This window comes from Pleurodeles waltl, chromosome 4_1 (genome assembly GCF_031143425.1).
Source record: "Pleurodeles waltl isolate 20211129_DDA chromosome 4_1, aPleWal1.hap1.20221129, whole genome shotgun sequence".
Classification (NCBI taxonomy): Eukaryota; Metazoa; Chordata; class Amphibia; order Caudata; family Salamandridae; genus Pleurodeles; species Pleurodeles waltl.
In genome coordinates this window covers 389,621,056-389,637,338 of record NC_090442.1, presented here as the reverse complement: position 1 = coordinate 389,637,338, position 16,283 = coordinate 389,621,056, and the positions used below count along the sequence as shown (strand labels likewise).

The 16,283-nt window shown below is 44.5% G+C and overlaps 1 protein-coding gene across 2 annotated transcripts in view; it reads right to left on the bottom strand.

Annotated features, from left to right (window-relative positions):
- Positions 1–16,283, bottom strand: part of IRAG2 (inositol 1,4,5-triphosphate receptor associated 2) — an 871,311-nt gene that overhangs the window by 8,918 nt on the left and 846,110 nt on the right. For both annotated transcript variants that reach the window (XM_069228582.1, XM_069228581.1), the window contains exon 38: positions 3,614–3,706. In XM_069228582.1, coding sequence (XP_069084683.1) covers positions 3,614–3,706 — 93 coding nt within the window. The remainder of the gene's footprint in view (positions 1–3,613; positions 3,707–16,283) is intronic.

Genomic DNA, 16,283 nt, shown 5'->3' with positions numbered 1-16,283 from the left:
AGCAGGGCACTTCCCAACTTACACTTCCTAATAATACGATTCAGCACAAAAATAACGCATTTAAATATGCATATGACCACATTGTAAAATGTCACTTTCAATAAACACATGCGGCGACCTGTGTTTCATTTCTTTAGACACTTTCCGCTACATACAGCAAGATTTCAAATGTGCCACATATCATTGGGGGCAGTGTTGTAAATGTATTAAAAAAGTTCATATATTGATCAGTTCTGGGCAACGGACCTGTGGGCGCTATCTCTATGATAAAAGAGTCCACTGCAGGTTGGTACTGCCCTCAAGAATAGGCGAGGCAAAGTGTCCATAGGGAAAAGATTCAAAAGAGCAAAAGAGACTGACTCAAAAAGAGAGTTCGAGATCAGTAAATGTAGAAACCATGAAGGGTTATTAAAATATTAAAGTGCAATACAGAAAGAAAAAATACATAATTAGGTTTAGTTAGTCGTAAGACAATTGCAATAAATGCCCTTTCGCATTTGCAGCAATGAGCAAAATCTGAAGAATAGGCTGTTAAAAATGTGCAGCAAATTAACAGAGAATCGGACAGCATCCATACTAGAGACACAAAGATCTGGTTCACCCTCAATAATGATTTCTCAATAGAAAGCAATGGAATTGCACAGTCACCATGAGGTGAGAAAATGTAGCCATGACAACAAATCTTAATTCAACAATATTAAACCTAATAATACCACCATCCTAGTTACTCCACTCATAGCTATTACACACTATGGCAGTGGTTCCCAACCTTTTGACTTCTGTGGACCCCTTTTTATCATTACTGGAACCCGGGGAGCCCCACTGACTCATTACTGGAAGCAGGCCCAAAAATTGCAGACAACTTGAATTGCAAAAAAAATGCACAAAAAATACAAAAACAAGCATTCAAAACACATGCACAAATAATAACACATTTTATTTATTTTGCAAACAAATATAAATGAAAAAAATGTTAATATGAAGGTTGGAGCTTTTCTAAATTACATTGAAGCCACACATCGTCCAAACATCATTCTGTTTGAAGCACCCGCACTGCTCCCACAAATCATTCTGAGGATGCTAACTACATTTATCATCTTCAATTTCAAATTCCTTGACATTTACAGTATGTTTTAAAACTTTCAATTGTGCATTTAGTTACTTTATTTATATACACTTTATTACTTTGGTGAAAATAATTAATAGTCTAAGTAGTCATGGACCACCCAGAGGAGGCTTCAAGGACCCCCGGACCACAGGTTGGGAACCCCTGCACTATGGCACTCCACTCTACGTCACTCCATTCTTTGTCACCCCACTATACCCCTCTACACTAACCCACTTTATGCCACTCCACACCACTGTACTCTATTATATTGTGTGCCACTCCAGTGTACGGCACTTCACTGTATGTCCCTCCACTGTATGCAACTCCACTCTACGCTGTTCTAGTCTATGCCACTCCACTGTGTGCCATTTAGTGTACATCACTAGACTCTATGCTATTCCACTGTGTACTACTCTACGCCACTGCACTATATGCCACTCTATGACAATCTAATCTAGCTATTAGACTATACAAATCTAAATTGTATGCCACTCCACTCTACATCACTACACTGTACACTACTGCAGTCTACGCTATTCCACTATTGACACTGCAATGCCACTATCCCACTATATGCCACTCCACTCTATGTCACTAGACTGTATGCCCCTAAACTTAATGTTATTCCAATCTACACCACTCCAGTCTATGCCACTTCTCTCTACACCACTACAAGCTATGCTATTCCACTGTGTGCCACTCCACTTAATCACATGACACTTTACTCCAATATACTGTACGACATTACACTTTACAACACTCCTCCACTCTACTGTACCACTTGCCACTTAATTACACTCCACGACAGTAAAAATAAAGATTTGAATATTTTGTTTTAATAAAAAATAAAAAAACATCACAATTTATTTTAAAAAACAAAGGATAAGGATGTCAAACTTTATTTCTTCCCTCTATACCAAACCAATGTAAACTACACAAACATTTGAAATTCTAAAGCTATAAAGCTATAGTTATAACTTAAATGTATAACTTGCGCTCCAACTTTAAGTTACTATAACTCATTGTTATAACTTACATTTATAATTTATGCACCACCTTCAAATTACTATAATTCACTTGCCACTGTACACACAGTCTGGCCACCTCACTTGCCACACTACATTAACTATTGCCCGCCATTCTACCATGCACTGTGTTCTTACAAATCATGTATTACAATTAGTGTTGTTATGAATGTCCTAGCTTGTAAATGCCGTTTTCTCAGTATTTGGATCTTTTCATGGATATAATGCCTGATTGAGCACAGTTCTCAGTCAGCTGAGAATATTTATGTATATTGAATAGAGGACACTACAAACTGCATTCTGTCCAGGTGGCTGGCACTGTCCACATAAAGACACACAAGATTACATTTAGGAGTGGAGACTTGATGAAAAACATTTTTTCATCAAGTATGCCACGAGTGTCTATTAAGACTTGTACTGGTGGTCCATTGGTCAGCTGTAGGACGAATGGCTCCACTATAATTCTTTCACAGAAGAGGATTGCCTTGGTTGCTTTTCTGAAACTGATAAGCGATGGGTGAAAGTGAAGGCTTCAGGTCAGACTATTCCAATGGGAGGGGAACTTGGATAGGGACTCAGGCAAAAAAAGCCATTTTGCAGTAAACTGGCGGCAGGAGAGACTCTTCTCTTATTCTCTCGGAAAATATTGGTAAGGGTGAGACGAACGTTCGGTGGATGACAGATTGCAGCACTAAGGGAAATTTGTGTCACTCTATGGTTTTTTTTGGGTGAATGGAGGTGCACTTTCAGGGGGTGCTGAATTGGGACCAAACTCAATTTCGAACCAGCAGAGTTTTTGAAGAAATGAGGATATGACAGGCGTATTTAAACTAGTGATGAGGAGTATCTGCATTTTTCATCTTTGCGAGCCAAAATATTTGGTTTTCTGGAAGGCCTGCAAAAACGGCATTGATCAAGTTTGGGGTTGATTAGGCTGTTGGATACAGCTAGGTGGATTTTGGAGCTATCTAGGAGAAGCATTTTCTGCCCGGGCATATTTGGTCAAATGTAGCATTGATGGGAGAGTTTATGGGAGGTTTACCATGAAGAAAACTTTAACACCGAAACACCACCGAGATAAACTCAACAAAAAAATACACTGAAAAAATCTTGGGGGAAATGTGTTAGCGGAAAGGGACCTCCCCATGTAGCCATTTATAGCTAAAGCCCTCCTACTTACCATCCACTCCGTGCAGCCCGCTAAGCAGCAAACAAAGAGTAAAGCGGTTCTAGTGGAAAGTGAGTTTGCCATATATCTGTCTCTCATCAGTATATAAATGGGAGGCCCAGTGATTGAGTGAATATGGAATGAGGGAGACAGGAGCTTGGGGGCTCAAGCAAGTGACTAGCTGGGATTCTCGAATGAAGGAATACAATATGAATATAGTATACTAAAGCATTTTGAGACCCTTCTTTGTTGAGACATTAAATAATACTGAATTACACGAAAACAACAGTGAATTTTGAAGACATAACTAACCTTTTTATAGAATGTTCTTCACCATCTGCCCAAGTGCTACTTATTCGCTGCAATGAAGGACGATTCTCATTAGACTTGGACCCCATTTTTCGCCTGCAATAACAAAATAATACAAATTCTATTTTTGTTTACCAATGATGAAACACATCCATAACTTGCATGTAGGCCTATGTGATTCTACCGTACAGAACTTAATTCTCAAGGCCAGGCATAGTGATGTTTTTCCTTGGTCTCTGTGTGTCTGACCTACAACCCTTAAAGTTTGCATTTGTTTCTGCTACACAGCTCTTCAATATAGCAGGGAATCTGATTCTACAACGCCTGTTATTTTGTTTAATTTGTTCCTGGTACAGTTCAGAGATCCTATTCTCAGAATGCCAGTCTTAACTCTTATTGTCCAGATCACTACAAAGTCACTTGAGTATCTTACCTCACTCATCGGCACTACTCTTCTCGGACACTACACCTACTACGTGTAAAGGGCACTCAGATCAAGTTAAAAATTGAAAGACAATGCAGACCCTTTCAGCCTCAACCCCCACCCCATCTCCTCAGATGTAACGCATGCCATCAGCCTACAAGGGTTATGTTATTCGAATTAATAACGCCCTTAAATGCTGTTACGAATGCCAGATAAGCTTTAGACATGCACTTCACATTTATGACATCACTGAAAGTCAAAACATTCTCAACTCAGGCGCCTGGCTCACAGACACATCAGCCTCTGCAATCGAATAGGCGGTGCCCTAAAAACCAACCCTCATTATCTCCAACTGACAAGTCCCAAGAAGTGATGGAGTAGCCAAAAATCACTACCTCTGACTCCTTTTTATATGAAACCAAAGAGATTCATTCAAACCACTCTTCAACCTTTCCTCACATCCAGCACATTTTGGTCACAAGAGACTAACTTCTGGCTAGAGTACCATTTGGTTCTGTCCTCCAGGGGATAAACGGATTGATATGAAACATTCAATATGGAACATCCCATGACATACATTAAGGCTGCTTCAACTCAGTGGTACTATTTGCCTGTGGGTCGTCAATCCGAGAACAAGACCATTAATCGGGTTTGACCATCATAAAATACATCTCTCCCCCCAGGTCCTGCATGCATACTAATCTTACAATCTTTAGGTTTAAGAACAAAATGACTACTAAATCATCACAAATAATGAAAAACCTAGACTTACCTCACTCAACTGCAACAATCAAACCTGTGCACGCCTGGGTTCAAAATGCATAGCAATCGTACACAGTAAAAACATGTGGACCATTAAAAAAGGCAAAAATGGAGGGGCCACCTCTAAACACTTGAAGATGGCCCTGGCAGAGCTGGGCTTATGGAATGCCAGGTGGGAAATGCATGCAACCACCTTCGGATACACATTCTATTTCCATGTTCACCAAACAAATTTCCATATTATTTTGCTGAGCAATGCCTTAATGGGGCTGTGCGCAAAGCGGAGATTGGATCAATGGCGGCTACGATAATGCACCAGTCCTTGTCCGGCTCGATCTGGGACAATGGAGACAGTCACATCCTTAGCCATATCATCCCACCTTGTTGAGGGACCCAATGACCAGGGATTCAAAAGGTCCGCACACTGATGGCTACTTTGAACTTAATGAATGAAGACAAGTTTCTGTCATAGGAATCTGGGACGCCGTTAAGGTAATCACTATTGGATGCTTTGTGCCAGCTGCAGCAACGTGTGCCAGGCTCTGCTGACAGGAGGTCCAAACAGTTTGAATGAAAAATTCAGGAGCTGAAGACTGCAGAACCCCCTCACCACAAAACCAGTGTTTTGGTTGCAGCCAGAGACCAGCTCCATCTTAACTTCACCAATAGGGTGGCACTCTCCCTTCCCCACCTTATGAAACGCTCATATGTCACATTGGATAAGGTGAACACATTTTAGAGATCCTTGACTATTCTGGGTACCTAAGGTTGACTAAGATGAAAAGGCTGATGAATTTCAGTGCTTTTATGCAGATCTCCATCTTGGGAACTCACCTCCCTTTACAAGCCACAAGAGCTTTCTGGATAGGGTACAGATTCCCTGGCTCACAGACATATAGAGAACCAAAGGAGAACCTGATTAAATCTGCTCTTAAAAGCCCTGAAACTTAGTAAGAGGCCAGCTCCTTATGCACTTCACCAACAGAGTGGAGCTCTCCCTTCTCCACCTTAAGAAACACTCATATGTCACATGGGATAAGGTGAGCACTCAGAATGAAGGGATCGGAGAGGCAAGAGAGAAAAAGAGTTCATTTTAGAGAACCTTGACAATTGTGGGTACCTAAGATTGATGTTGATGAAAAGGCTGATGAGTTTCAGTGCTTTTACGCAGATCTCTACTTTGGTAACTCACCTCCCTTTACAAACCACAAGAGCTTTCTGGACAGGGTACAGATTCCAGGGCTCACAGACAAAGAGAACCAAAGAAGAGCCTGATTAAACCTGCTCTTAAATCCCTGAAACTTAATAAAAGTCTGGGGCCGGATGGATTCATGGCCGAATTTTTGTAAAATATACCCAGCTAGGTTAGCATCAAAACCTGCTTCCCTCTTTAATGACTGTTTTGGCACAGGCTCTGTTGCACCCACAGTGGGGGAAGCTGTTATTATGGTCCTTCCAAGTGTGAATAAGGACGTCAGACACTGTCTCCTATTGCATGAACCCCTTGGGTGCCTTGAATGTGCCCAGGATGTAACCGTTACGTCCTGCACCCGGCCCTCAGGGAACGCACTAGTGCTCCCCCCTCAAGGGCCTCCCATCCCTTCCCATGTGCAGGAATAGAAAGGGAATCGTTTCCCCTTCCACCCCGACCCCTCTGCCCCACCCCAGTGATGTCAGCGCGCGATTGCACGCTGACCTCATCAGAGGCCGCTCCATTGCGCTGGAAATTCAGCCTCCAGCACTATCGGAAGAGAAATACAAAGCATTTCTATTCTGATCAGGGGGTGGGGGCAGCACAGAGACATGAAAGTAAAGAAAAGGCCTTTCCTTTCATGTCTCTGAGCATTTCTGCAGTCCAATCGTGAAGTGATTGGGCTGCCGAAATGCCCACTAGACACCAGGGATTTTTTTCTTTTTTTTGTGTTTACATATAAGGGGAGCGACCCCTTGAGCAAGGGTCACTCCCCAAAGAGGGCATTTTTTTTTTTAATAAGGCCTTTTCTGCCCCTCGCCCCTGCGGGCAGATCGGCCTATTTTAATTAGTCAGGAAGGACAGAAGCCAGTAGGCTCCAGGGATTTTTAATTTTTTACAGATGGAGAGCGACCCCTTAGGCAAGGGTCGTGGCTACCAACCAGTATGGGCATGGTTATACCCCCACCCCAACTGAAGGGGGTAAAAACATGTCCATGTTGCGTTTCCTGTTGCAGGCATTAGGCCTACCCACGCAAGTGAGGTACCACTTTTATCTGGAGACTTGGGGGAATGAAGAATAGAAGAACAGGTGTTATTGCCCCTGGTCTTTCTTTAAATTTTTTCCTTCCAAAAGACAGTGTTTAAAAAAGACGACCATTTGAGAAATCCCCTGTAATTCACATGCTAGTATGCAGACCCCGGAATTCAGAGATGTGCAAATAACTACTGCTTCTCAACACCTTATATTGTGCCCACTTTGGAAATACAAAGGTTTCCTTGATACCTAGTTTTCACTCTATATATTTCATCAAATGAATTGCTGTATATCCGGTATACAATGAAAACTCATTGCAAGGTGCAGCTCATTAATTGGCTCTGGGTACCTAGGGTTCTTGATGAACCTACAAGCCCTACATATCCCTGCAACCAGACGTGTACAGCAGATGGAACACTATATTGCTTTAAAAAATCTGCCATAGCTGGAAAAAGTTATAGAAGAAAATGTGGAGAGAAATGGCTTTTTGTTTCACCTCAATTTCAATATATATATTTTTTATTTTAGCTGTTACTTATTGTAGAAAAACCTTGAAGGATCTACACAAATGACCCCTTGCTGAATTCATAATTTTGTCTACTTTACAGAAATGTTTAGCTGTCCAACATTGGTTTTACACCCATTTCTGTCACTAAGTGGAATGAGGCTGAAAGCACAAAAAATAGTAAGAATGGTGTTGGAAAATGGCTCCCTGCTGCAGTTACTACCCCCCACCCCCAATTTTTGCCTGATATTGATGCTGACTTGACTAAGAAGTGTACTGGGACCCTGCTAACCAGGCCCCAGCACCAGTGTTCTTTCACTAAAAATGTACCATTGTTTCCACAATTGGCACACCCCTGGCACACAGATAAGTCCCTTGTCAAATTTACCAGTGGTACCCAGAGCCCCGTGACCAGGGAAGGTCCCTAAGGGCTGCAGCATGTGTTGTGCCACCCTAAGGGACTCCTCGCTTAACACATGCACACAGCCATTGCAGATTGTGTGTGTTGGTGAGGAGAAAAAGGCAAAGCCGACATGGCATCCCCTCAGAATGCCATGCACACGAAATACTGCCTGTGGCGTAGGTAAGTCACCCTTCTAGCAGGCCTTAAAGCCCTAAGGCAGGGTGCACTACACTACAGGTGAGGGCATAATTGCATGAGCAATATGCCCCTACAGTGGCTAAGTCTATTCTTAGTCATTGTACGTACAGTGTGGCCATATTAAGCATATGGTCTGGGAGTTTGTCAAAATGAACTCCAGAGTTCCATAATGGCTACACTGAACACTGGGAAGTTTAGTATCAAACTTCGCAGAATAATAAACCCACACTGATGCCAGTGATGGATTTATTAAAAAATACACACAGAGGGCATCTTAGAGATGCCCCCAGTATTTTACCCAATCCTTCAGTGCAGGACTGACTGGTCTGTGCCAGCCTGCCACTGAGAGGAGTTTCTGACCCCATGGGGTGAGAGTCTTTGTGCTCCCTGAGGCCAGAAACAAAGCCTGCACTGGGTGGAGGTGCTTCAGACCTCCCCCCTCCGGGAACTGTAACACCAAGCAGGAAGCCTCAAAGGCTCAGGTTTCATGTTACAATGCCCCAGGGCAGTCCAGCTGTGGAGATTCCGGCCCCCTGAGACACATCCCCCACTTTTGGAGTCAAGTCCAGAGGAGATAATGAGAAAAACAAGAAGGAGTCACCCTCTAGCCAGGACAGCCCCTAAGGTGTCCTGAGCTGAGGTGACTCCTGCCTTAAGAAATCATCCATCTTGTTTTGGAGGATTCCCCCCAATAGGATTAGGGATGTGCCCCCCTCCCCGCAGGGAGGAGGCACAAAGAGGGTGTAGCCCCCCCCAAGGACAGTAGCCATTGGCTACTGTCCAACAGACCTAAACACACCCCTAATTGAGTATTTAGGGGCGACCCTGAACCTGAGAAATCAGATTCCTGCAACCTAAAGAAAGATGAAGGACTACTGACCGGAAAGCCCCGCAGAGACGACAACTGACTAGGTCCCAGCCCTACCGGCCTGTCTCCCTACTCAAAGAACCTGCACAGCAACGCATCCAGCGGGACCAGCGACCTCTGAGGACTCAGAGGACTGACCTGCACCTAAAGGACCAAAAACCTCCAGAGGACAGCGCCTCTGTCCAGAAACAACTACAAAACAGCAACAAGAAACCACATTTAAAGAGACTATCACTTCCCGTGAGAAGCGTGAGTCTTCACACTCTGCACCCGACGCCCCCGGCTCAAGTTTGGAGAAACCAACACTGCAGTGAGGACTCCCAGGTGACTTTAACGACATGGACACCCTGAGTCGACCTCCCTGCACCCCGACAGCGACGTCTGCATAGAGGATTCAGAGGCTCCCCCTGACCGCGACTGCCTGGTAGCAAAGGAACCAGACGCGTGGACCAAGCACTGCACCCGCAGCCCCCAGGACCAAGAGGAACCACCTACCAGTGCAGGAGTGACGAGCAGGCGGCCCTCATCCTAGCCCAGTTGGTGGTTGGCCCGAGAAGCCCCCCTGTGCCCTGCCAACATCACCAGAGTAACCCCCGGGTCCCTCCATTGTTTTCAATACAAAACCCTACTTTGCACACTGCACCCGGCTGCCCCTGTGCCACAGAGGGTGTTTTTTGTGTGCAGCCCCCCCAGTGCTCTACAAAACACCCCTGGTGTGCTCTCCGAGGACGCAGGTACTTACCTACTAGCAGAGTGGAATCGGAGCACCCCTGTTCTCCATAGGCACCTATGTGTTTTGGGCCCTCCTTTGACCTCTGCACCTGACCGGCCCTTTGTTGCTGGTGCTGTGGCTTTGGGGTTGCCTTGAACCCCCCACGGTGGGCTGCCTGTGCCCAGGAGACTGACTGTGTAAGTGGTTTACTTACCTGAGAAACTAACGTTTACTTACCCCACTCCAGGAACTGTTGATTTTTGCAGTGTCCACTTTCAAAATAGCTATTTGCCATTTTAAACAAAACTGTGTGTACTACTGTTTTAAATCAAAGTTCTATACTTACCTGTGTGAAGTACCTTACAATTTATGTACTTACCTAAAATGTGTATATTGTGGTTATAAAAATAAATTAAGAAAATATATTTTTCTATATAAAAAGCTATTGGCCTGGAGTTAAGTCTTTGAGTGTGTGTTCTCATTTATTGCCTGTGTGTGTGTACAACAAGTGCTTAACACTACCCCCTGATAAGCCTAGTGCTTGACCACACTGCCACAAAATAGAGCATTAGTATCATCTAATTTTGCCACTATCAACCTCTAAGGGAAGCACTTGGACTCTGTGCACACGATGTCTCACTTTGAGACAGCATATACAGAGCCAACTTCCTACAAATGGGTTATGTCCCAGAAAAATGCCAAAATTGGGTTGAAAAATGTGGTTTTCTGATTCAAGTCTGCTTGTTCCTAAAAGCTGGTGATTTTAGCACTGCAAACCATTTGTTGATACCATTGTCAGTGAAAATAAAACACAAGCTTTCTTCTGCAGCCTTTTTTGTCCCATTTAACAAAAAAAAAAAAAAGAAAAAAAAAACTGAAATTTTTGCTGTATTGTATGCTCCCTGCTACTTCTGTTTGCCCTCTTCATTGAACCCCTGGCCTTCTTGATCTGGCAGTCCACAGCTGTGATGGGAATTATGTTTGGGCTGCAGGAATTAATAATGCCCCTGTATGCCGACAATGTATTCCTCCGGCACCCCACTCCCAGCAGTCTACTAACTTAGGGCTTTCGAGCAGATCTCGGGCTATAGTATTAACTACAAGTCAGAGATACTGAGCTTGATGCTGAGTCCTCCTCTAGATTGACCGCTCTCTTCCCAATCTGGTGGGACACACCTTCCACTAAGTACCTGGGGGTTTTACTTCTAAGAACAATTGGGGAACTCTTTAATTGACAATTATCTCCCTCTGGTGGCAGCTAAAACAAAAGATTTCGATTTCTGTGGGAACCTGATGCTTTACTGGCTAGACAGGATTAATGCAATTAAGGTGAATGTCCTTCCATGCCTCCTTTACTTGTTTCAAGCACTACCGATATGGCTGGACTCCACCTATTTGAAACTACTTCAACAGCAACTGATGTCCTTCATCTGGAGGGGACAAGCTCCCAGGATCACCCATAAATTAATAATTCAACTACGGGTGGCTGGGGGAATGGCAGTTTCCACTGTTCCCCACCATTACACAGCAGCCCGATTAAGAGTGTTAGAGGAATGGACCATAACAGTGTCTGAAAGAACTGGTGTCTTACGGACCATGCCTGTGTTAAATAACCTTTATTGGACTGTGTGGATGGACAGGAGCTACAGACCCCCCTAGTGTTTATATTAGCACCATAGTTTCTTCCACCCTCAAGGCTTGGAGCCTGTATGTAGACTTGCACGGCCCAGTGTCATATCTGTCTCCATACACTCACATTCATTACATAATGGCTTTCACCCCTGCTCAAGAGGTCCAATCTTTTCACAAATGGGGGGAGGGAGGCTGTAGATCTCTGATACATATGACAATCCTACTCCCAAGACGTTCCTGCAATGTAAAGCATCATTTGACTTTCCCAAGTCTGAGCAGCTTCGCTATGCTCGGATATGGCACTGGGTTACACACCCCACGATCTGCCCTGGGGCCACCAGAGTAAGACTCACTTTGAGGCACTGATGCCTAAACTTTGGGCACCAGAGGAACGATTTCCAGACTCTGTAATATCTCATTGCCACATGACACTATACCTACATGCCACCATAATAGGCAGTGGAACACATTCTGGGTGTTCTTCCACTTCAACCCTGGAGTAGGAACTACTTTACATGGTTTTGTATGGCAGGCACTGTATCCCTCCCCCAACCCTCAGTCTACATCTCACATATCACATATCACAATGCCTCCACTTGATGCTTGAGAGGGTGTGGAGCACTGGGAGATATGTTACATATATAGTTGAGCCCACACCACAGCAGTTCACACATTTGGCCTGCACAAGCACCAGAATATCACCCACCACCACATAAATCTACTTTAAATGCTGTAATGGGTCCCCTTTAAAGTATTTTGCCTCACTTTGAGATGCTTAGATTGCTCAGCTATCTCCTGTCTGCAGGAATACAGACAGAGAACCCTTCCTTCCCATCAAAAAGACACCTGCAAGAGCAGAGGAGACAGCTGCTTCTCGATAGCCTTTAACTCTGCCCATTTGCAGTGCAATCGGCCTTTTTGCTTCAAAATAATAGGTAGAGATTTGCGTAGAGGCAGGTGGAATGAAAATGGCATCTTTATTACCAGGCTGGGGCCCACTTTGACTAGCACATTCAATTAAGTCAACATGGAAAGCAAAAAAACTGGCTTCTGTGAGAACAAGATCTGCCAAGCTGTGACATCACCAGTGATATTTTTCAGGGTAGCTGGAGACATGGACAACTTCGGAAGTGTGGTTCGGTCGAGACTGTTACACAAGGCATCTGTGAAAGACTGGAGCCTATTTTTTTTTTATGAAAAAAAAAAATCTTAAAAGATCTAGGATGGCACTGGGCATTTTCACATAAACCCAAAGTCGCAGATTAGGACCCATCAGTAACTAATTATGCAGATGTGGTGGAAACTGTCCCCCTCATTCAAGAATACCAGATGCAGGCTCTGTTGATGTTAATATAATCAGCTCCACACTTGATTTATGCTTTGAGTTGGTTCTCCAGGCTCTCTCCTTGGTTTTCTTTAGTAATACATCTCCTGTAACAACATTGCTAAATTCCTTCTTTGTCTCTGTAACGTGTTAAAGCTTCTCCTAAAGCCTAGTCTCGACCCTTAAACAGAAGCCAACTACACTCATCTGTCGGCTTTCAGTTATTTCCAAAATCTATGGAGAATATCTGGCCATAAAAATGGCATATCTGGAGAAATATGAACTGATCATCTTTGCAGAAGTGGGTTTCTGGCCTGGGGTGAGGATTGAAACCTCTCTGCTGTCTGTCCTGGATAATATTAGAATAGGATTAGATGCAGAACAGTTTACTTGCAGAATTCTACTGGTTTTCTCCGTTGCTTCTCATACAATGGGCCATACCATCCTAATTCTCCTTGGCGTTGCAGCCCTGTCCTCTTCCATCATTTCTGTAGGGAAAACGTCTATCTTTGACTCTCCTATCCAAATCAAAGCGATTGTGGCCTGTAGAATTCCTCTGGTCTTTCTCAGTTCACTATTTTTTGGCTATCCTCTGATCCTTTGGCATAAAGGAGTCTTGTATGCAGACTACACACAACAAACAGGTTAGTTACCTTCAGCAGAGATTTTTCTGGTGGAGACTATAGAACTTCAGTTTCTCACCTTAGAATATTCCACAGGCGTCAAACTGGATCTGTAAATTATTGAGCAGTACCAATATAGACAACTTTGTGAAATACTGGCATCAATTTCTTTTGTCACCATATCCGTGTCAAAAAAGCAGAGACATGTTGGACTGAGAGTTTGATCAGTTTGCAGAATCTAACAGGATGTTAGGGTGAGAGCCATGCCACAGAGCAGGAAGGATTGCAGGGTCAGATAAGATCTGTGGTTGGACAGAGTCGCCACCAGAAAAAGTGTTAGCAAAGGTAAGTAACTTGTTCCTCTGATAGAGACTTGTAACAGCAGATTCCTTGCCTTAGACTAGATGCCCAGGGCTTAAACCAGGATGTCCTGGAGGACTGATTGGGCAAAATGCCCATCCGGATGGACTTGACTGTCCAAGCAGTAGTGCTTTGTGAATGTGTGAAGGGGCCCCCATGTAACAGCTTGGCAGACATCCAGTAAAGGTCCCCAACAATAATAATGGGCTTGACCCTGGTGGAAAAGGCTGGCAAGCCCTAAGGTGGCTGCTTTTAAGCTAATGCATAGCAGAACTTGATAAAGCAAGAGATGGTCTGTTTCTGCATCACCTTGCCGTTTTTTGCTTTCGTGAGCCCAATGAAGAACTGATTGTACACCCGATGTGTTCTTTGGTGCGATCACGGTAGGAGCACTCTCCTTGGTGTAAACTGTGGAGTCTTTCCTCTTCCTTAAAGGGATAAGGTGGGTTAAGAAAAAGTTGGCAGTGTAAAATGTTGTCTGATGTGAAAGAGTGACCACCTTTGGCAGAAATGAGGCACATGTTCGAAAAAACAGTTTGTCTGGGGAAAAAGCTGGTTTATAGAGGATTACCTGACAGAGCTTAAAGCTTGTGGACCCACCTGGCTGATGTAATAGCTACCAAGAAAACTGTTTTGAGGGTTATAAGTCTAAGCGGACAACTATGCAGGGGCTCAAAAGGTGAGCCCATGCGAAATGTTAGGACCAAATTAAGGCTCCATTGGTGTATGATGAAAGGGTACAAATATTGCAAGCCCTTAAGAAAACGAGCCACTACAAGTGACTTAAACAGTGAGGGCTGATCCAGTAACCACAAAAAAAAACAAGGTAGCAGAAAGGTAAGCTTTAACAGTGGGTGTAGACGCCATTCGTGATCTGCCAGCCACTGACAGCTGAGTTTGTCCACCCTGGCGTTCAGAGGCCCCATCAGGGGCTGTATAACTAGGAAGAGGCCCTGTCATTTCTAGCCAGGTCCAAAGGTGTAAGTCCTCCTGGCACATAGTCCACCAACCCTCACTGCCCTGTTTTTTTTGTCATACCACATGGCAGTAGTGTTATCTGTGAACACCTGAACCAGCCTTCCTTTGATGGATGGGAGGAACGCTTACAATGCTAAGTGAAGGGCCCTCAGCTCCATAACCACTGATGTGGATGTGGGACCCCAGCAGAGACAAGAGACCTCTGATATCCACCTCTCTCAGGTGGCCTCCCAAACCAGAAGCAATGCATCGATCGCCACTGTCAGTTCTGGGTGGAGAAGGGAGATAGTATACTGCTGGTCTAATTGCAGGACGGTAGCCACCACTGCAGAACTTTTGCAGTCTCCTTCAAAATGACCAGGTCGGACAGATTGCTCAGATGCTGCACTCACTGGTACTTAAGGTCCCTTTGCAGAGCTTGCATGTGCCCTGAGGCATGCTCACCAGCAGGGTGCAGGAGGCCATCACACCCAGGAGCCTCAAATTCAGACTCATCAAAATCCAAAACAGAGGCTGAAACATCTGGATCATAGTCCCAATGTCCTGGACTATCCACTCCGTAGGGTAGGCGGAACTGCACTGGAGGAGAACAGCAAACTGGAAATGCTTGTGGCTTACCGTGAACTGCAGGCTGGGTAATAAACCTGGCCTTCTTGGTGTGGTTTCCCCCAACCTTTTTGCCTTCAGACCTCCTGTTTTGCTGACCTCGTTTTTTCTGGTTTCAGGGCTCTGGGTACTTTACCACTGCTAACCAATGCTAAGGTGCATGTGATCTCTTCTTACAACATAGTAACATTGGCTTATCCACAATTGGCATATTTCATTTACTTATACGTTCCTATTAAAGAGCACTATATGTGCCCAAGTTCTGTAAATAACATGTTACTAGTGGGCCAGCAGCACTGATTGTGCCACCCACCTCAGTAGCCCCTTAAACAAGACTCTGAGCCTGTGGGTGCAGTTTAAAACTACCATGTTGACCTGACAAGTTAACTTGACAGGCTCAAACCTTTCTTTCTAATACATATTTAGGTCACCCCTAGGGTAGGCCCTAGACAGCCCAAGGGCAGGGTGAGGTGTATTTCAAATGCAGGACATATACTTTTAAGTTTTGCATGTCATAGTAGTGAAAAACTCAAATTTGTTTTTCACTACTGCAAGGCCTATCCCTCCAATAGTCCCTTATTACCTTTTATAAATGTATATCCAGAAGTGAAGCATCTGTCACTATAAATAGATCTGGTTGAGGAAGGGAGCGGGATCTGCTGTGGACCCAATGCGGATACGAAAGCCACCACTGCAGGTCTTTCGCAGTCCCCTCTGTGATCTAGACCATGTCGGAGATATTCCCCTGATGCTGCACCCACTGAATGCGGGGAACGGTTGCGAGGGCGAGGTTGGTGGAGCGGAGCTGGCGTATAGTGATGTGAAAGATGAGACGCTGGTTGAGGGAGGCCGGTCCGGCGTCATGGAGAGCTTTGTGAGCGTGTATCAGGAGCTTGAAGACAATCCTTTTGTTGACGGGGAGCCAGTGGAGGTCTCTGAGGTGGGCTATGTGTTTGTGGTGGGGGAGGTTGAGGATGAGACATGCTGAGGCGTTTTGGATGCGCTGTAGTTTCTTCTGGAGCTTGACCGTTGTTCCTGCGTAGAGGGCGT